Source organism: Prinia subflava, chromosome Z, assembly GCF_021018805.1.
Source record: "Prinia subflava isolate CZ2003 ecotype Zambia chromosome Z, Cam_Psub_1.2, whole genome shotgun sequence".
NCBI classification, from domain to species: domain Eukaryota; kingdom Metazoa; phylum Chordata; class Aves; order Passeriformes; family Cisticolidae; genus Prinia; species Prinia subflava.
This window is the reverse complement of record NC_086283.1, coordinates 60,230,923-60,252,380: the sequence shown is the minus strand read 5'-3', so window position 1 is coordinate 60,252,380 and position 21,458 is coordinate 60,230,923. Positions and strand designations below refer to the sequence as shown.

Here is a 21,458-nt window from a genome sequence, read left to right as displayed (position 1 = left end):
ACCAAAATAAAGGAAAATAAATGACATCACATTTAGCAAAAAGATATTGTGAAGCAAAATCCAAAATAGTTCCGCACTTAGTAATCATGTCCTCTATGCCTAGAGAATATCAGAAACAGAAACCAACTTCAGTTCAAGCACTTAGCTTCTCTACACTTGAGCCTGCTTAGGGGGTAACCAATTACTCACTTGTTCTTTAAGAAAGGGGAATCCACACTTTCTAAAAAAAACACAAAAAACCCAAACATGTTTCTTTTTCAGATTTACCTTTCTTATGTCCTTGAGTCTGTTAAGAATCAGTTCCTGATTGTCCAGGACCATGCGTTGAACTGGAGAGTGCAAGAACATTAATCATGTCAGAAAGCATGTAAATATGTATCAGGCTCAATTAACACAAAAACAATAAGAAGAAAAACTACGGAAAAAGTACAGCTCTGCATACAACTAATTTTATCATAAAGGACATTGCAGACCTGAGCTACTTCTTATCCAACAATATAAACGCATAGGTGCTTGGAACAGTCTTTTTCCACAGTTCTTAAACATCACCTTCCTTTAAAAAAAGGCAGTAACAACCTAAGTCCTCACAAAAGACAAGCAGCACTTTGGTCATAATCTAACAGTCTGACAGACAATTTTAAAACTGTATTTCCTAACAAGTAAAATAATAACCAACTTCTTTTTATGTTTTATCAAATTATTAAAAATATTCTAACAACTTCGAGTGAATGCAGGGTTGCAAATGATGCTTTAAAACAGAGCACCAGAAACCAACCAAGGTCAAGACATTCACAAAGCTACAATAACCCTATAAAACAACTTCCCAATAATGCTCACAAAAAAAGCAAAGCATTGAGACAGTATTTGAACTACAAAGATATTTATTCAGCTGTGGTCAGAGCATTAGACTACTTCAATGTCTTTATTTATTTCTCCATGCAACCTTACAAATACTGAAGCACAAAGGGATGTCAACTTGGAGAACACAAGCCCAGCTCCTGCAGGATCACAAAACACTTCAGCAATGCTAGGACTGCAGATCTCTGTTCATCCTAACACACAAACATATTACTTGGACTGTCTTAGGACTCAAAACTTACTCTTCTTCCTCCTCTGTGTCAGGAGGAAGGAAGACAGAGGAAGGGAGCAATTTGAACTTTAGAATTAATCTTTAATAAATAACTCAAATTAAGAAAATTATGTCAGTTGAACATAGCTCCCCAAAACAGAGCAAAAGTGTCAATACCCACCAGTGTCAATACTCACAAATGAGTTCTTATGTAATAATGAAAGGGAACTTTATTCCCACAGGACATACAGGACTGAAAAGAATCAGCATCTCTTCTGATTAGGTATTTTAACATCATTATCAAGTTTCATTTGTGTTTTTTATTGTAGGAAATGAATCATGACTGTTAGAATGGGGAAAAAAATCCCATGGAGGTCAGATGTGTCTTCGGCCAATGCTCCTTCACTTACCTTGCTTACTGCCCATAAGCACTTCCACCAGTTTGAAATTCTGGAGACACTCCATCTGCCAAAAGATACAGAATGTAAATGCAGCTTCTGATCAACACAATTTTGACAGATATTTACATTATTGTGTGTTATATCCTGTACAAAGTGCATAACAGAGCATGGAAAATTAAACATTTTTTAAAAATTAAATATTTTTAAATCAACCATTATGTTCTTCCTCTAACCAACTCCTTCCAAAACAGGAATAATCTTCATTTTACACACTCATGGCATCATGCTTCCACGCTCCTAAAAACGTTGGCATTCTCGCAGCCACATTGTGAAGGTGAGCACGGTTCATCCCATTCCTGCCTCAGTGATGAACAGCTCATCTGGGGTATTCCTTGAGCATCCTTCCAGAGAAAGCATCCAGGATTAGGAATGAGTCTGCTCTTGGAGAAGATCGCCCAGGAACCAGCTTGGCAAAAGCAGGCTGACCATTCCCTGTCTCCTGGCACACTCCAGGCATTGATGGAACAAACCCCTCTTCACATGTGCCACAGTCTCTTCTCCAAGGTACTGCCAGGGACCACTGAAGTTCCTTGCAGCTGGACCAGAAGAGCTGGCACAGTCAAGAGCTGAACCATTTACGACAATGACTGAAACCCTGCAAATATATCACACTCAGGATTAAGGAAGGGTCTTAAATTTTGGCCTTGAGATTCAAGAGACAGATAATCTTGCTTCATGTGTCATGAACGAGGGTGTCAAGAGCCTCCACTGCCTAGATGTGCTTTGCCTGATACTTGATGAAAGAAACTTGGAGCACAGGCTGATTCTGGATATTAAAAAGAGATTTCCTGTATATGCATGTTTATACAGAGAAACAAGTAGAGCATTTAAAAATTACCACTACTGGAGAAATTGCAATTGAGCCAAAGAATTAAGTCTCTTACAGCATATAGCTCGCTGCCCAAATATAGAGATATGAAGATCTTTCCCTAATGGAATTTCCAACTATCCTGTTTGACAGTTGCTTTTTTCAAATGAGACAAAACTTCAGATACGGTTGTTCCTATTTTTGTTATAAGGTCCTCAGCACTTGAGGAAACGGACTGTCAACAAATCCTGAAAGTATCCTGTAGCCAAAACAAGCTGCATGCTTTAAACAGCTGGATCCACCTAGAAAGATCTATGATTATCACTTACTGCAGAGAACTAGTCACATGCATGTTCCTGTATACCCTGTAAATAACGACAAAGGCCTGCAGTCACCCTCTGCAAGCATGGCTGTGCCCTGGAGTAGTGCCATGGTGCTGATTTGCTGGTGTGCTCACAAGCCCCAGGTGCTGACTAAAATGTGCACACAGCTTTGTTTCTCCACACTGGGGAGGCTGGGCCTGCCAACAGCTTGACAGGCTAGCAAAGTCTACTGACATGTTTCCTGGACATGGCAGGACAGTTAGTAGGACAGGCAGACTGAAAAGAGATTATCTTCCAAGCAAAGCATGTGCATCTACAAGATTACAAGACATATCTAGAATTTTCCAGTGATGTGGGAAGCAATGCTGACAGTAAAGAATGTGGGTGCTGTTTCAACCTGAGTCCTTCATTGCAGCCCTTGGGAGCTACAGAGATGCTGCTTGCCACCATAGGAAGAAAATTTCTGCAGTGCTCTTTAATGTTTCTATATGTCTGGATGAATAAATCAAATGCATTGTGAGTTTCCTGATGATACTAAGCTAGGAGGAACTGTGGACACTCTCAAAGGTAGGGGACCCTTATGGGAAGATGTGGATGTGCTAGAGAGCTGGGCAATCACCAACCATATGAAATTTTTTAAGAGCTACTGCCAGATTTTTAACCTGGGACGGGGTAATGCTGGTTAAAAATACAAACGGAGGGATGAGAGCTGGAGAGGAGCCCTGTGGAAAAAGATCTCAAAGATTGGGTCAATGGCAAGTTGAACACGAGTCAGCTAGGAGGGCCACCTGTGTCTTGGGGTGCATCAAGCCAGGCAAGGCTTGCGCTGCTCTGCACTGGGGCAGCCTCACCTCCAGTCCTGGGGGCAGTTATGAGTGCCATAGTGTAAGATGGACATCAGCCCATATGAATGTGTCCAGAGCAGAGTGACCAAAAGGATGAAAAGTTTCAAGGTCAAGACATGGATTCTCTCCGGGATCACTTGGTTTGTTCACCCTGGAGTAGAAGAGGCTGAGGGTAACCTCATCATGGCCAACAGCTTCCTTAAGGCAGGCAGTGAAGGGAGAGGGGCCATTCTCCTCTCTCTGATGACCAGTGATAGGACACAAGGAAAAGAGAATGAAGCTACAGTAAGGGGAGTTCAAATTAGATGTTAGGAAAAGGTTCTTCACTGAAAGCATGGCTGGTTACTGGAACAGGATCCCTAGGAAAGTGTTCATGGCAGCAAGTTTGTGAGGGTTCAAGAACTGTCTGGACAATGCTGGTAGTCATACACTTCACTTTTAGGTAATCCTGCAACGAGCAGGAAGTTGGACTCAGTGAATTGTATGGGTCCTTTCCAACTTGAGATATTCTGTGATTTTACAATTTCCTTCAGAGCAGCATAAAGAATTAGGAGACAAGCATGATCATCCTAACAGTGATTGCCAATTTCCCAATAAGGTAAAATTAGCAGAGTAGCTACATACATGTGTTTTAAATATTTCAAGACATAAACAACCAGTAAAAATATGCTGCAGCACAGGAATCAGAGTATTAATGCACATAAATCTGCTTGACCCAAATACACTCATGATACCTCATGTACAGAGCAACCATGCTTACCTACCCTGAAGAATGTGTTAAACTTTGAGCAGCATGCCAGTCACAAAAGATCACCTACCAAATGCTAACAACATTTACAATAACTGCGAAATAAGGGACTGTAATTTTTCTGAAGAGAAAAATATATACTTTCAGGGTCACTCAGGTGGTATATGCACATGCTCAGGATCTTTCACTTACCTGCCTTCCAAGTAACGGGAGCACTTCTTTGATCACAGTCTGCACTGTGCTATCCTTATTTACGCGTAGAGAAACATATGCCATTCCCACCCTAAGGAGAAAAACCTTATTTTAGAACCTATCCTGTGAGCATCTTTTTAAGCTAAGTATAGAATTTTCTCAAACATATTTGCATTAGTTGAAGAAAGTTGTTCACTGAGACTCATGGCAGATGTGATATCAGAGCCACAGACAAGAAAACACTTTCATGTCAAGAAACCGCTAATTACAATTGTGGCACTACAGATTAGCTTCTTCCTAATCACAAACATAACCTGCAATTTTTATAAAACTTGTCAATGCAGCTGCAATAGCAAAATGAACACATGGTTAAATTTTATCCCACAGGTCTTCAGAAATTCGTACGTCCAGACCATTTTGTTTCCACTACTAAATCTGCTTAAAATTCACATTGTCTCAGTGGTAAATTGAATAGGGTGTTTTTGTTGGGTTTTTTCCCCCTCCTCAGCTCACATGGGAATTTGCACTGTAGTTCTTCCTACTTCACATTTCTTTGAAAAAATCCATCAGTTTTTCAAGTGACATGTATGTCATCATTTGTTTACAGATGTACTTCACACAAAGTTGCATCTTTCTAACAAAACACATGACAATAGAACTGCACAAGTTGCACTGTATGTTCCAGGCATGTAAAGAAACCCAAGAGTTTCCAGGCATGGAAATGAATGTTATGCATACTACCCATTCAGAAAAATGAACAGAAGAATCCTGAAATACAGAAAAAGAAACTACACTCTGTTAGAGTTCTGCAGCTTCAATAATGAAAGCAAACAGAGCTAGACTACAGAGGGCAAATGTAGCCAAGCAGGATAACCTTGTGATCAAGAAGGAAAATACTCACTTTAGCCAGGCAGGATAAATTCTGATCACTTCCTCATCCTTTGGTTTGGCTCTGATGATCCAAGCCTCAGGAACAGATTCTCGGAATACTGAGCCCAAGTTGCTGTCCTCTGCAGCATCATTCCTGTTGATAACATCATCAGAGAGCAGCACCTGCTGCGTAAAGGTCTGAAGCTCATACTCCTGCTGGTCATCATTTATGTAGTACGCCCTCAAAGCAGCCTCCTAAAACACAGCAAGATAAATTAACATTTACTTGAAAAGATACCATTAATACCTATACAGTCATAGACATTATAAATAATTGATTTATGAATTGAACCTTTAATGCATGTCATAACCTCAGAGCAGTGGATACATAGCAATGGCAAAAAAATATCAAAACAAGAGTGAAGTTTTGAAAACAAATTTCAGTGAACATGAAAGAAGAAAACTTGAGATATCAATGTATTTGAACACAATCCACAGTATTTTTGGCAAGTGATAGTCATTGTAAGACCAAATGTAAAAATTCAGGTCCAATAAATCTGCACTCGTGCATGTAAAATTTACTCCACAAGGAAAATGGTAAATTATACTTGATTGAACCCAACTCTGCCAACTCAGTCTTGTTGCACTAAGGGATGCTAAAATTAGTGAGCTTCTCAGCCAAGGTGCCCTGAACCCACACTTCTGTGAAGAGGAAATAGAAGGGCTGTCCTTACAAGATGCACAGAGGAATTTTACATCGATAATCGGCCCATCCCTGCAGCACCTCTGCTAACACAGAACTTACAGCTCACTTTTAAGAACTTGTATTTCTCTTCTCTAGGATTAAAAGCATTAGCCTGGTAAAACGTGCTTGAAAGGCAAGTAGCACTCCTAAATAAATTTGTTTTCAGTCCTGTACATGGTCTTTGATGTGCAGAACACTACAAACCCTTTTCAAAACTCCTGCTGATTCTGAGCACAGTATCAAGATAAAAATCCTAATGATCTTCAGCTTTATATTGTCAAAATTCTGATGTAACACATTCTTCAGACTTCTTTGCCAAGTCTCTTATGATTCTGAGACCTCGCCATGCACAATTCTATTGTGAACTACCCTATGCCCTCTCTGGGATTTATCTCTCAGAGAATGGGGTCTCTACCTAGCCCAGTAAATAAAGATCTGTACAGCACACTTGATTTAGAACTAAGAAATTTTCCATGGGAGATGGTGCACTGGAAAAGCTAGGGAGTGGCCAGTTTGTGATCAATAATTATTTTCACAGCCAAGAGGTGGAGATAACTATAACAAGCTTTGGTGTTCAAAGCTGTTTAACTCAAGTGCAACATTGGTGGCTGTCAGGATAAATATCAAACCACTACTACAGAAAAGGAGCAAGATCTAAGGAGCTGGTTATCCTGTGTTGCTTGTATCAGTAAAATCAGGCTTCTGAGAAACACCAGGAAGCAGAATGACTGCTCAACATGTGATACTGTGACTGCCATTATGCTACAGATATGGAAACCATCATTTCCTCAGATGCTCTAAAATAAGAGCACTACATGAAGAAGTCAAATTATGTCGTAATATTATAGCCCACTCACAGATTTTTTCTGTTGTTGTTGAGTTACATTTCTAAAACTTAGCTTTTTACTCTTGTAATATGAAATTATATGTATCACATTGGAAAACTGACCATCACTGGGTATCTTACCACAACTTCTTCATTTTTTGCAATCCTTGGAACTGAAATTAGTCGAAATTGATTGCGTTTCACTGCGTCATTCCCATCAAATATCTTTAGTGTTTGTTTACCTGAATGGAAACATATATTTCATTAGCACACACCTTAAATCAGAATACCTGAATAGGAAGGATATAATATAACTAAAAACCTGCTTTTAACCCACTGAAATGTTTCTTCATGGGAACATTCCTTGTCATAGGACAAGTTTTGAGGCTGAATATTTTAAATTTGTTTTGTTACTGTTCATTTAAAACAGGGGTGCATTCAGAGAGGAAAGAGGGATGAGTAATCACAGTTTTATCCTAGCTTTTGATATACTGTTATAACCTGACCGTATAAGTTACTGCTTTTTCACCCCCAGCATTCAAGACTGCATTTATTATTGACATGTTAAACAACTTGAAGACCAAGACAAAGTGCCACCCCCTTCAGAACAGCTCCCAAAGCACTCCCAGTTCTGGTTAATCACGCAGTCTGTTAATACACATTGTAAAGGAGATATGTTACATGCTGGAGCCTACTTCCATGCTTCCTTTACAGCTTGGAAATACTTTCTAGTACAGAATAAAATACTAAGAGCCTTTTGCTCTCAAATAATATCAGCATTTAGGTTCAATGAAACCCACTAGCAAATTGCCATTTACCACAGAAGAATTAAAAAAGAGAACTGGAACTGAGGAAGAAAACCACCAAACCACCTCTAACTGATGACTGAAAAAAGAATTCAGGCAGAAATGAGTATCATTGGGTATCTCAATGCTGCTGTGGCAGATGAGGAAAGACTGCAGACTATAACCACTTAGCAAGGACACACCAGTGCTAGCTTTCTTGAACCACCTGAAACTCAGTATGTTGTGTCTAATCCGCCTATTTCTGCCTCAGTGTATGTTCTCCAACTTCACTCAAAAGCCGACATCCCAGAACTAAAGGATTATCTAGTACATATGTGGGAAAGCAGTCTTTTAAAAATGAGATTCTAACCCTCAAAGAAAAATCATGATCCTTTAATTCTCATGATCTTTATTTCTCCTTATTCTGAGATGTGACAGCTACACTTGGACTTTTTTTTCAGTGTAGACTTGTCCACTTCTGAAGGGTATTTCTTCATTATCAATTCCACTGGTCATGGCACAATGTGTGCGCAAGGATGTTCTTATTACATAACATGAAGACCTCATTGCACAGCAAAGCCGTATAGCCACCCATGCTACTCCGAAGTCATCTAAGTCTCTCCTGGGACAAAACTGGCCATGTTACTGGTCTAGTGGAAGGTGTCCCTACCCATGTCAGGCGAGTTGGGACTAGATGATCTCAAACCATTCTATGACACTATTATGATATTCAAAACCTTACTGAACATGACAAACTGCTCTGAGTGACCTTGCTTGAACAGGAGGCTGTCTTAGTTAACCTCCAAACTGCCTCCAACCTCAGGCATGCTGTGACTCTTTGGAGGAAAGCCTGTATAACAGATGTATGTACAAAGGAAAACAGACAGAAACAGAATAAATAAAGCCACAGAATTATAAAGTATTTTTGGTTGGAAGTGGCCTCCAAAGATCATGGAGTACAAGAATCCTGACAGGGACATCTTTCACTAGATCAGGGTTGCTCAGAGTCACACCCAACCTAGTGTGACTCTGAAGTGGACAAGTCACAATCATACATTGTGATTTTTTAATACTTTTTGTTGCTATGATTAGTATCACCATGGATTTTCAGTTTTCCAATTGTCATACTGGTTGTGTCTGTTGTCAATTTCTTTTTAGTCAGAGTGTAAAGAAGATACAAGCATCATCAACTCTTACTTCTAAAGTACCCTTGAAACTCAACAACCTTTGCATTGAGGCCATAGCATACATCAGAAAGTGACCTATTCCTTTAAATTCTGCTGGATCTATGCCAGAAGGAGCGGAATTCTTTTAGACACAGATTTCTGTCAGAGTGATCTCCATGGTAACTACAGCATAGACAAATGTTAACCAAAAGACACACTGTGTCCTGGGTGACCTTCTTTAGAGCTAACACGACTTGAGAAAGCAAGTGAACGCTCATTTCTGAATGCACAGCTGATGGTCTGAGTATGAACTTTCATAACACTATCAAAATCTCTATTGTTTTCTCTAGCAATCCAGAAAGTAGACAACCATCTGAGAATAAAAACATTCACCCAAGTTCTAGTACTTGTTTTCATTTGAAGTGCCTTTGTAGTCTGCTCTTATGACGTACTAGTTGGCCTAAGAGAATCCCTAGCAATTGTAACTGGAGAATTTTTTATGAGCTCTCCATGTCCTAAGAACAGTCAAAGAACAGTTGGATTGACTCTCAAAATAAACTGGTTTACAAGAACAAGTTTAGATCTACGGACCAGAGTAATGTCCTAAGCTCAAGCATATTTCTTAGATAAATAAACATAATGCTGCTAATCTGGTATCCATTCCACAAAAAACCTCCTCAACTTTATCACTGAAAAATCACATTTAACTTTGTCACTGTCCTCACAGGGGACACTTTTACTGCAACCCAGTGAAAAATGGCTTGCTGGCACATGAGCTTCTGGAAGCATGTGAACAAAAGAACAAACCGTTACATACTGCAATTAGTCATCCAGAAATACCTTTCTCCACTGAGTCAAGAGCACATCCAACACAGGTAAGTTAAGGGGTGTCTTATGCCAGTCTGATTTGTCTAACTAGCCTTGGCAAGAAGCTCAACTACAAACACTTTGGAAGTTAGGTAAAGCTCTTCCTTCCACCTGTTCAAAATTTTAACTATTAGAAAATGATCCAGTTACAGAAGTGAAGTCTACATACCCGTATTTAGTACATGTATATATGTATGTGTATATATATTTATATACAAAACCCCTTGCTAATATGTAACAGATGTACTTCTCAAATTGTGTCATTTAAAGGAGTTACTGCCTGTTTTGTAATACTACCACCTCACTGCTAAATGTCTTTTATCTTTTCCTGTTGGATCAGAGTACAGAGTATCACGACTTTCTCCTGAAAAACACATTATGGTTTTTTCTTACCGTGGGATACCGAGCTGAAAATAACCTGTTATTCATGCTTACCCTTTCCAAGAGGAAAGTAACTACAAAAGGTTAACTCCAGACATAATTTACCAAAGTGTGGAATTTTATTTCAGAGGCTAGGATACCAAGTTTTCCTGGGAAAAGGATAAAACAGCATTGGCTGAGTCCAAAGTTCATGTTCCCTTTGACTTCCAAATCCCCACAGACAGGACATGGCTTCTGAAAAGACTTACATGTGGCTTGTGACTGAGATGGGAAAATGATGGTCCTGAATCGTTTTGTCACTTAAAAAAGCTCGAGGCCTGTACTGATTTGTATCTGTGAAAATTAGTCTTAAAAGACTAAATTCTAGCGACATACCTTACCAAGACCCTTCCCTAAACAACTTGTGTTATTTATATGCTTTAATGTTCTCCATCTTTACTGCTACTTCATATTACAACAGTGGGGACTATGAAATTTTGGTTTATTTCAGTATTTGGATTCATACCCTAGAAGATGGCATTTATGTATGTAAGAACTACGTATTTTTTCTTTTACTGCCCTTGAAGAGAGCTTTTCAGAATCCTAGATTCTTTCCTTCTACCCTTCCTCCCCTTCCTTCTTTCTCTAGCTCTTTCTCTTCCAGGAGAGCCATTTGCAGGTGTGTGACTTCTCTGAACTTGTTTTCTTGAGCAGCTCAAACTCTCCTAGTTTCAAGACAATTTTGAAGCACAAATCTGTGTTAACAGCTGTCCTCCCATTTAGGTAGCCTTCTTAACCCATCTTCCCTGAGTTTTTAGAGCCTTTCCAAGCATCTGCCAAGGCACATGTGACATGTTTAGTTATCTGTAAGCAGCTACAGAAGAACACAATGGCCCTTTTTATGAAAGCCTGAAGTTTTCTTAAGTATCTTTAGGGGAAAAATCCCTCCCCATATGCTGTCCTTGCTTCTTCTGGAAAACATTTTGTTCCTGCTTGCAGAATTACAGTGGAGGTCTCCTCTGCACTGTCAGCAGGTTTGGGACAAGACATAAGCAAACTCTAAGCCAATGCATTGGGTGTATCTAATACAAAACCACTTTATCTCTTACTCAGCAGATGAACAGCAACCTGAGCAAGGCAAAACAGAGGCTGTGGAAGGACGTGCTCTGAAACATCTGTTTGCTGACAGCACTGCAGACCCTATTTCTCTGGTAGACAGATTCCTCTAAAACTTCCTCTAGAATGGGTTTTCATTGATGGTCAAATTTTGTCCTGCAGAAGATGGATGCATGCTGAATCAGACAGTTCACTTGCAGCCAGGTAGCACTGAGAGACTCTCACAGGGCAGAGAGATTTGTTCTTTGCCAAACCCACTTGTATGTCTGTTAAAGCTATCAACTCAGAAACCGTATGGTTGTTCTTATGTTAATTTTATGCTTTTGGTTTCAGTATCTCGGTAGGCTAAATACAGTGGTTGATTTAACACATTCAAGCTACTAGTATTAAGACTTTGATTTTCTACCTTTACATTTCACTCAATAAGCCCATTACAATAGCAAAGTAACAAAAATGAATGTAGACTACTAATTCAAATCTTCTTCCAACACTAAACACAGACTTGGTATCCTTTTGGCTTCTCTGTTGTGGAAAAAGGTGTCTTTCCACATCAACATTATTCAATTTGTTTTGATTTATTTTCATAGTTTTTAGAAATACAGGCCCCTAAAACACAGAGAGTTGGAATTAAGTAAAGCCAAATATCCTGGAATGTAAGTGAGTTCAAACACTCTTAAGGGAGAGCATGGTAACATCCCAAAAGACACAGCAGATGTTCGAGTTAACACACAGAAGCAACGAGCAACTCCTTCTTGACCCATGTTATACAAATGGTGTTATCCAGAGACAGGTGGAAGTGGTACAGCCCCCTACAACCATGTCACTGCCATGTTAAATTCAAATTCACGTTGTATTCATATTCAGAGCATATGACTTCCCACACACACAGAGGCACTACAGCTAGCAGGTGAACTTCAATACCTCTACCAGGTAGGTTATCAGAGAAGCCTTGTCCTGAGCTGACACAAGGTGATCAATCCCATTGCCTGGGGTTGGCACACACCAGAGGAGTCCATGGGGGAAGTTCTGTAGGATACCTCAATGACCAAGGAGATCACTCAGCTTGCAGGGATATGTAAGATACACATGAAAAGCATTCTGGGATAGTACAAGGGTTGTTAGGGAATCCAAGTGAGAGATCAAAGTGGTTTGTGGAAAAACTAGTATGGGAAAATAGAAGGGTAAGGAGACAAAGGAAACTGGTCACATTTAAAGAAGTTGCTGGTTGGTACTGCATGGCCATGCCCTGGACCACATCACCACAGTCTGTCCTGTATTATCAGTAAATGTTACTTCTGACTCTTCTTGAGAGTATGGTTTTAGCTGAGCTTTCTAAATCACAGCAAAGTTACTGGGCCCTACACTGTCCTAAGTTTTGTGAAAATGCATTATTGAGAAAGCAATTTTCTATGCCACTGTTCTTTTTAAAACACAACTAATGATATTTTACATGATGCTTGAAAATATACCATCTATTGCTGCTTTCTCCAGTCCAGAGACAGCCTGAACAAATGACATATTAAAGTTAGTATCCTGGCCTGAATTTTACAGTATTTTTTCTTCTTTTGGGAAGGCTAAACTAAACCTGAACTGATGTCTACTTATGCTTTCAATGAATCCAGTTGAAATATCTGGATACATAATTTGCTCTTTTTGACAGTCATAAGGGAACTGGGCTTAACTGTTGAATTGTAAAAGTCCTCAGCCACTTGAGTCACTTAAAACACTGGAAAAAGTGAAAGTTGTTTAGATACACTGCAGATGGAACCTTTTCTCATAGTAGGAAAGTATGGTGGTGGATCATAAAACCATTCAGGAACTAAGAAAGTGAAACAAGAGGATGCTTGATATCTCTTCTATAAATGATTTAACTACTTATTGAGCTGATTTTTTTAAAATTCCAAATACCATTTGCAAAATCAGCCTCTTAATTTTGCAAGAACTTCAGGATTTAAAAAAATGTATTTATTGATTTGAAATGTCCGTTTTTACAGCAATTCAAGCAGCTACATTAGGTAGCATGGACCATGTTGCACTACTTACTGGATATGGATACAGGGGTGGGAAGCTCTTAAATTGCATTTTAGCTCATCTTCTAAAAAGCAAGAATTTGGTTGTTACCAAACCCAGAAAACTCCACATGCTAAAAAATTTAACTGCATAAAAAGCAGCTGGCCCAGTTCAACCCTGTTTATTGCAACATGCCAAAGCCAAAAAAATTTCACCTGATGACCTCAGCAAAATTTGGATCCAGAAAACTTAGAAGCAAAAGGCTCTGAAAAGACATTGCCCTTTAAATTTGTTGCTTATCTATGGATTATTAACACCAGGTTTTCTTCAATTACCAAGTTGAGAGAAATGACCTATTTGTCAAGATAATGAACAGATCGCCCCTTATGTCAACCTACCAATGGAAAACATCAAGGAGATATTTGTAAGGCCCTGGATAAATATGTTGGACAAACACTTTGGACCTGAAATTAAAACCTAACATTAGAAAAATAACCACTTATATTTTGTCATAAGGCAATACAAGTTAAGATTACATGAATGAAGATTATTATATGAATAAAGAAATAGGTGACTAGTCACCCCTTACTAAAATTTTGCTTACTTGAATCTGTTGAAATTTGAATATCTTTTGTTGATCCTTGTGTTGACCCATCAACATCATCATCTTCATCTGTAAAAGCAGAGATATTTTAAGAAAGGATTTTTGTTAATTTAAATGGAGCGGAGAAGATGTTTGTCATTTAAGAACAGTTCCATCACACAAGCTAACACAAAAGAAACCAGTCCTTTTGAAAAGCACACTTTCTTTTTCTATTTTATGATAATAATTCACAGTATTAAAACAGCATTAAAAAAAATCTGCATTTTCATGTAGCTACAGTGAAGGCATACATGAGATTCTAGCATTCTATCTAGCTTTAATATTGCAACTACTGCATTTCATTCTTTTCTGAAGTCATGATGTTTGACTGTCACTGAAGTACAGATGATTTCCATTAAGTTTTAAATTACCAAATCAATCCAGCCTTTCAGTCAGAAATAATGATGTTACAGAATTTCCACAAATTCTGAAAAACAAAGTTATTGACGCTCAAAGAGAAAGAAATTGCTGCTCTCCAGAAGAGGACTTGGACAGTAGGCCCATCACTCTCACTACTGCTAGGAGCTAACATGTCAGAAAAGAATACATTCTTGGAAAACCATATATAAAATATTTTAAAAAGATTAAAATAAACACTGTCAGCATTTTGCATTTGCTTCTGTGAAGAACATCCCTGCTGCGTTCTCATTCCTGACACCCAGGGCTGTACAAGTCCTGTGCAAATCCAAAACATGATCAATTTTCCTTCTCTGAGGGTAGCAGTAGAGTGCAATACAAGTGCTCATCAAATAATGGTATTCACACTCACACTCACTGAAAAGCCCAGGCAGTCTTGACTGGGATGCAGGTAAAGCTCCCAAAATATGTAAGCCAGGCAACGTTTTTCTAAAAACTGTGCCTTGCAGCTGAGGGAGAAAGCAAGAAATCAAAGCACAAAACAAGAAAGAAAATAAAACAAGTAAAAGCAGATCTTCAGAGCAAAAGAGGTACTGTAAAAGTCAAAATCCTAAAGCAGGAGAACCTTCCAAGAAGCAGAATCATAGCATGTCAAGAAGGGTACTTGACACCAGGTAACTCACTGGATTTTTGGGTAATGCTACAAGTGTCTGCAAGAAGGACCAAAAATAATGCTTTTGAGTTGTGGCTTTTAAAATACAAAAAGAATGTTGAGATATTTTCCCTGTTATAGCTGACAAACACATCAAGTTTCAGACTGGAGAGAAATTTAGACAGTATGGTCTTGAAACGCCCTGAAATAAGAGAAAGCTGAATGCCTTCCTGAATTTCACTCCAGACAATTAATTTAAAAAAAACAAAGGGTAAATATAACAATAGTAAATGACTGCTCCTGATTGCTCCCAACCCTCTTCTTTTTCACTTTAGATGAGAAGAAGCTGACTTCTTTTATTACACTTTCTCTTTCAGTCTGAATAGTATGGAAATCTATACCAACAGCATCCTGAAACTATTCCAGTGAAGTACAATGACTTCTTTGAAATTTGTTATTACAGGAGTCATTTGGACGAATGGGTTCCACCCTGCTCTACCATTGCATCTCCTGGTAGCTCAAGAGATTAGAAGAAGCCTCTTTCAGCACAGAGATGTTTGCTGAATGTTGGTGATGAAGCTTAGCATTTGCACTTTGGCAAAAGCTGCTGCAGACAAATGGTCCCCAGTAGATCGGCGATGATGGCTGTGCTCATTCACTGCATGGGACAACTCTTCCAGCACTTCCCAACCACCAGCTTGGGAAGAGCTATGACTGCAGCAGTCAACTCATCCAGGCAACTGCCAGCACTTCTTTGGTACCTCAGACTGGTCTTTTCATAATCTTATGGGTGATGTCCTTTCTCAGCTGTGGCAACAGAGCAGCACCCTCTGTGCATGCCACCTCAGGAGAATTTAATGAGCATGTCATGACACAGAAGTGCTAATTATCTACTAACAAAGGAGCTCCTTGCTCCCCTAAAACATGCCTACTATGAACACAATCTTTAACAAGACCTGCCATCCAGAGTCCATGCCTTTCCCCTGTAAAAGCAGCAGCAATTCCTGAGCAACTCCTCAGCCGTCCTGAGTTGCTTCACTGTCAGAGGAGCATCAAATACATCCTAAGAGATTATCAGGGAGCTTCTGGATTCATGACACTTCTTGGTAACTTTCAGCACATGCCAGGAACTAGTGGGGTTTTGTAAGAAAATGAAGGCCTGTCCTGTGAACATGGATAACAAGAAGGACTAAAAGGCTAGAGCACTGTGTTTCCTCAACACAGGATGATGTGAGATTTAGTTCAAGACAATTCTTGGCTCTGCTTTTGAGGGAGAATTTGGGCAAAGAAAAAGAGCATATAGCAATGGTGTCTGGTGCTTTTCGGCGGTGACCTGCAGACACCTGATCTTCAGCAGATGACTGAGAATGGCAAACAACCAGCAAGAGGTCTCAAAGTAAGGCTCAACAGGATGTGGATGGTGTAAAAGGAGTCACATGTGGAGACACCAGACTAGTATCTGAACACTCAGCATGCAGGTGCTAAATCAAGGTGCTAAAAAGAACTGTCAGCTCGGAAAGTTTATGCATAGTGGAATGTAGGAGAAGGGAATACAGGTGATAAGTAACAGCTGTCTTAATTACCCAATACAGCCTTGCCCCTGATGAGTCAGAGCTATAACCAAGGAAGATAAGTGTGATAAAAGGAAGTGGGTTAGCTGATGAGGGGGGAGTCATGAAGGAGAAGGAACCTTGAGGAAGAGGGAACAAGAGAATAATGATGAAGAAGGATCCTGGGAAAACAGAATCACTACTGTGAGGTCAGTCTGGGTGTGCAGTTAGAGCCTGTTGTTGGAACCTGCAGTCACAGTCTATCTGGGTAAAAGCTGCAGTCAGAGTCTGCAAACCAATACTTGCAGTCAGAGTTTAGCAGGCAATAACCAGCAGTCAGAGGCTGCAAGGGAAACCTACAGCAGGAGCTTGCTGCAGCCAGAGCCAGTGAATAGTTTGAGTCAGGATGGCTCAGCTCTAAAGAGGAATAAACCAGGACCCTTTTCATGCTGTGTTAAACAAGAGGTCTGTGTCTTAGCTCATTTCTACCCTCTAACAAGAGGGCTGCTGCAACAGCAGAGTGCAAGGCAGGTGCTGCACCACAAATATTACTCACCATGCCTTATGTTGAGCCACAACTGTGGCTCACTGACCATGAAAAAAAAAAAAAAGATGTCAGTTGCTGAGGCAGCTGTCAAGTTCACAGGCATGCAGCATATCTGCAGCAAGAGGAAAGGGAAGCATCCCCATGGCTCAGCCCCTGCTCCCCTGTGTACCAGCAGTCCTTCTGTCCTGGAAGGCTGCTGCCCATTGGAAGATGGGGAGCTGAGCCCAAGGACCACACAGCTCATAGGCCACAGAAAAGAGAACCTGTGTTAGACATGAGATTTTTCAGAGTGCTGCTATACTATACCTCTGTGACATGCAGGCTAAGGACTATAAAAATGCATTCTGGCTTTCCAAACAAGATGAATTTTATTCAATTTGATATTTCCCCCCTTCATATCACAATAAAGCACTGGAAATGGTCCAAATTAAGTTAGTGAGTATTTTTCCATCCCTATGTATCTGCTTCTGACCACAAGCTAATGGCTGAACATTCTCTCAATTCAAAGCACCAGACAAACTTTTCCATTAAAGAAATGCAAAAATGTCATTCTTACTTCAATAAACCTCAATTATGTGTAACATGAACGAACACATTTAGCATATAGTCCTGAAATAGAAAACCTTTTCTTCCATCTCTTAAAATACTGAAGGAAGAGATTAGAAGGTGCAACTAAAACCTTGGATTCTTTCACTTAAGGTGCTCCATGTTCAATTTTTATTAAGAGGTGATTTAAAAATAAAAAAAGAGAAAGTTAAGTCTGACATATTAAAAGAACACACCACTGTTGAAGAGAGAAACTTAGTCAATATCAGAAAAGTCAAACCAAATACTTTTTTTAAAAGGTTTGTGATTAACTTCTCTTAGTTATAATAATACAACTATATCTTCACTTAAACCTTTGGCACACTTGTGAAACACCTAACAGTAGACCTGAATCAAAGTTCACAGTGAGTCTTGCAGCAAAATCAAGCTCATCCAGACTCTTTATTTAGGGTGATTCTTATGTTGGAAGCATTAGGAACTCCATGATTTTCAAGTGGGTGCTATACTACACCTTCGACCACAGCAAGCAAATTCACTAAAAAGAAAAAACACTCACTGAAAGAAAACAACCCACAAAAGCAACCTAATGCCTCCTCTCTGCCTTTGACAGGTCACTGGAGTGTGTCTGGGTTATGCAGACCTCAGGTCATGCAGTTCACGCAGTAGCAGGACTTCTGCTACAGCTTCTGCACACAGAACACAAGGGTCTTGTTCATGATCAGCTCTCCTCACCAGAACCAAACCTGAGTTCAGAGCAGGAAGTTCAAGAGCAATTTGGCAGGTTGAGAAAAGAGCAGCTGCAAATATTAAACTTTCGTGACCTGTATTTTGCCTACCTTTCATTTCCTTTCCTATTCCATTCAAGCATCAAAAGAAAGGTTTTACAGATGCATAATAATCAAAATATAAATTAAAAAATACTTCAGTGTATCTCAGGCTTAAAAAAAATTCTTGCTCCTAAACAGCTGTTAAACAAACATTCACTCTAGATGGCAGCAGAACATTACCCTGCCTAGACACATGGTATTGTTTCAGCACAGAAATCTTCAAAAGGACAGATGCTTAATCCAAAAGACAAATAAAAGTATCTGTACATATGATATAAGAAGTGTTTCCAGCAATAATAACACTAATACAACAAATTTTCTGATTTTCAGTTTTCACTTTCTTTGTTTCAAGAATAGGCACAAATTACCCTGCACCAGTAAACAGAAGTTTCTGCATTTTGCACAGCATCTATTCAAAAAATCTCTAACCTGTCCCAGAAATAGCAAGAAGTTATAGTCGTCCCACAAAAGCCAGTAAAAATTAGCAATAATAAACTTAACTGAATTATGACACTAGGTTAAATACACTCATCAATTAGTTGCATTCAACTTTGAAATTTTTACCTGATTCTGTTTGTAAATTTTCCGATATTCGAAAACAATGCAATTTGCTGAAGTTGCGAGAAAACAACTGAACACAGCTTGGAGGAAGAATCATATTCCTTAATCTTCCAAAGGTACATTCTGGTGTGACAATCACGTAGCAAGCAGCATGCGCCTATAAACAACAGCATCAGTTAAGAACTTGTGATACACATAGAAAGTAAATTTATTTATGACAAACTATGACTAAAATTGTCATAGAACTTTTGAATATAGACCTCTTGTAAATCACCTTCATTAAATGAATGGCCCATCTTTCACCCTAGATTTTTAGTTGTTTAAGTCTGGTTTTGTATTACCAATAATGGGGAGTCTTAATATGTCAAGAAACTTTCAAGGATCACAAACCTGTTCTATTAAAAATGAAAGGTTTTTATACAGCTACATGGAGAAGTTTAAAGTTTTGATCTCAAACTCTGATCTTCCACTCTATGTTGATATTTACTGGGGGAAATGGAAAAGGTGTACAATATTGAATAGCTTGAAAAGAGCAATATCCTCTTACATTATCCTCTGTTTTCCATTTTATTCCAAAGGTTGACTTTTTCTGCCTTCACACTGTTGCAAATCTTCTGCCATTATTGAATGCACATACCTTTGTATGCATGGCCACACAGCACGCTACATTTCTTAGACTGTTTTCAAAGTCCCACTCACCTCAGAAATTTTGTCTCAGATTAAAATACAAACACCAAAATATATATATATAAAAAATTAAATCATTGAAATAGTACCTGAAATACTGAATAACCTCTAGAGTTTTATTTTAAATCATTACTTCATGGAGTACCTCGTCTAGCCTTAAGTTGCAAATTAATGATTTCTTATATATACTTTTCAGTTCCCATCTCATCTGGTGCTTTTACTTCCATCATATTTAAATACAAGGTGGCATTAAGTGGATGGACTTATTTTTGTCTGCACTGCACACTGTTTATCAGTGTGTGAAAAGGCTGTGGTTTCCAGAATTATTGAAGGCTACCATCAGCTAGCACAGGAAATAAACATGTGTCATGTGAATGGAAAAAAATAGAAACTGATATTGACAGCTTAAAAACACCCCAACCACACACGTTAAGATTCCATACTGAAATAAGAGTAAAAAAATTAGAATGGTAAGTCTTTAACCTTGCAGAATTCATGATTTGAAAGAAATTCTGATTACACAGAAAGTGACTGCAGGCTTCAAACCATTGATCCATAACGATTAGGCCCTGTTAAATTCCATTTAATTTAAACAAAGCTTCACTGTGACTTTGAGGGTTGTTCATGAAAATTACTATGAGGAAGATTTAAAAAGTCAGATTTCCCATCTAACACATAAATATATATATATTTAAAGAAATAAGTGTACAGATTAAGTGTATTTACAAAGAGTATACAAAATGCATATTTATACAGTGTGCAAATCAGTTATGTTTATATCAAGTGTTCGAATAAGCACATGCCCATATATATGTGGTTCCCACAAATACATGCAGCTGCACAACATACCAGGATGCCACACCATTCACATCTCATGCCAGAGAGCACCTCAGAAGACCCACAGGTTTTTTTGCAAAATTCGCAACGAGCACTTGAAGAAAGGTTTCCCTCCCTCCAGTGGTGATGGTAAGTATCCTGAGGGAACACATCATGACTTAGCATTACATGAATCAGATACAGCTGCATCTCCAATACAACTTTAAAATCAGTACTACAAATAGCTCTGAGGAAATGGCAACAGAGACTAGGGCATTAAGCTTTTCTTAAGATAAATATGAATCTTTAACATTCTTACATTTCACTAAAAGACAAAGTCAAACTATCCAAAAATTTATCCCAGTATTTTTCCTTCACAGTCCCCTAAAAAAATAACTCTTTTAAAAATCATCCTACAATATCAGTGTTCTGTATCTGCTGTACAGTGAGAAGATATGAAAATAGGCAGTCTTGCCTTAGCCAGACTGCAGAAGCATGAGGATAAGAGAACGTTTGCCAGGGATGCAATGCAGCCAACAGTTCACCATATAGGAAAAAAAAAAAAAAATAGTTCCCCTCCCCTTTTGCAAAGCAAACTTTTATATGATGCTTGATTTTTTAAATTTTATTTTTAATTTGGAGGTCGTACACATTCCACAGACTTTTCAGCAAGAGTTCAAAAGCATTGTGAATATACCAGCATTTAAGTTCATCTTACTTTTTGTAATATATTCTAAAGTCACATATGTCCTTTGCCTGCCAATAAGGAACAAAAGTGCTTTGATAACTGGCATCATGTGAAGCTAAAGACCAAGAGTGCTCCTTCTGTAGTCCACAAAATGCATAGCCACCTTCCCCTGCAGAGGCATCTGCACTTACATGGTCCAGGTGCCCATCCTGGTGACACTGCCGGCAGTCACTGCAAGCAAACAGGATACAGTCTGTGTGCACATGTAGCTCACAAACTAAAAGCACAAAAACAAGAAAACTTCTTTAGGCTGGAAACCCCAGGGATTTTCTGCATCTCCTTCCTCCCTCCCTTCAATACTCCTCCACTACCCTTTTCACACCATACTTTCCC

General features: G+C 38.9%; 1 protein-coding gene across 2 annotated transcripts in view; it reads right to left on the bottom strand.

Moving 5' to 3' along the window:
- DGKQ (diacylglycerol kinase theta) overlaps nt 1-21,458 on the bottom strand; it is a 94,178-nt gene that overhangs the window by 31,562 nt on the left and 41,158 nt on the right. For both annotated transcript variants that reach the window (XM_063422767.1, XM_063422766.1), the window contains exons 4-12: nt 21,257-21,342; nt 20,411-20,536; nt 18,878-19,031; nt 13,796-13,864; nt 7,029-7,129; nt 5,348-5,571; nt 4,447-4,537; nt 1,480-1,534; nt 268-329 (exon numbers count right to left, since the gene is read on the bottom strand). In XM_063422767.1, the coding sequence (XP_063278837.1) occupies nt 268-329; nt 1,480-1,534; nt 4,447-4,537; nt 5,348-5,571; nt 7,029-7,129; nt 13,796-13,864; nt 18,878-19,031; nt 20,411-20,536; nt 21,257-21,342 (968 nt within the window). The remainder of the gene's footprint in view (nt 1-267; nt 330-1,479; nt 1,535-4,446; nt 4,538-5,347; nt 5,572-7,028; nt 7,130-13,795; nt 13,865-18,877; nt 19,032-20,410; nt 20,537-21,256; nt 21,343-21,458) is intronic.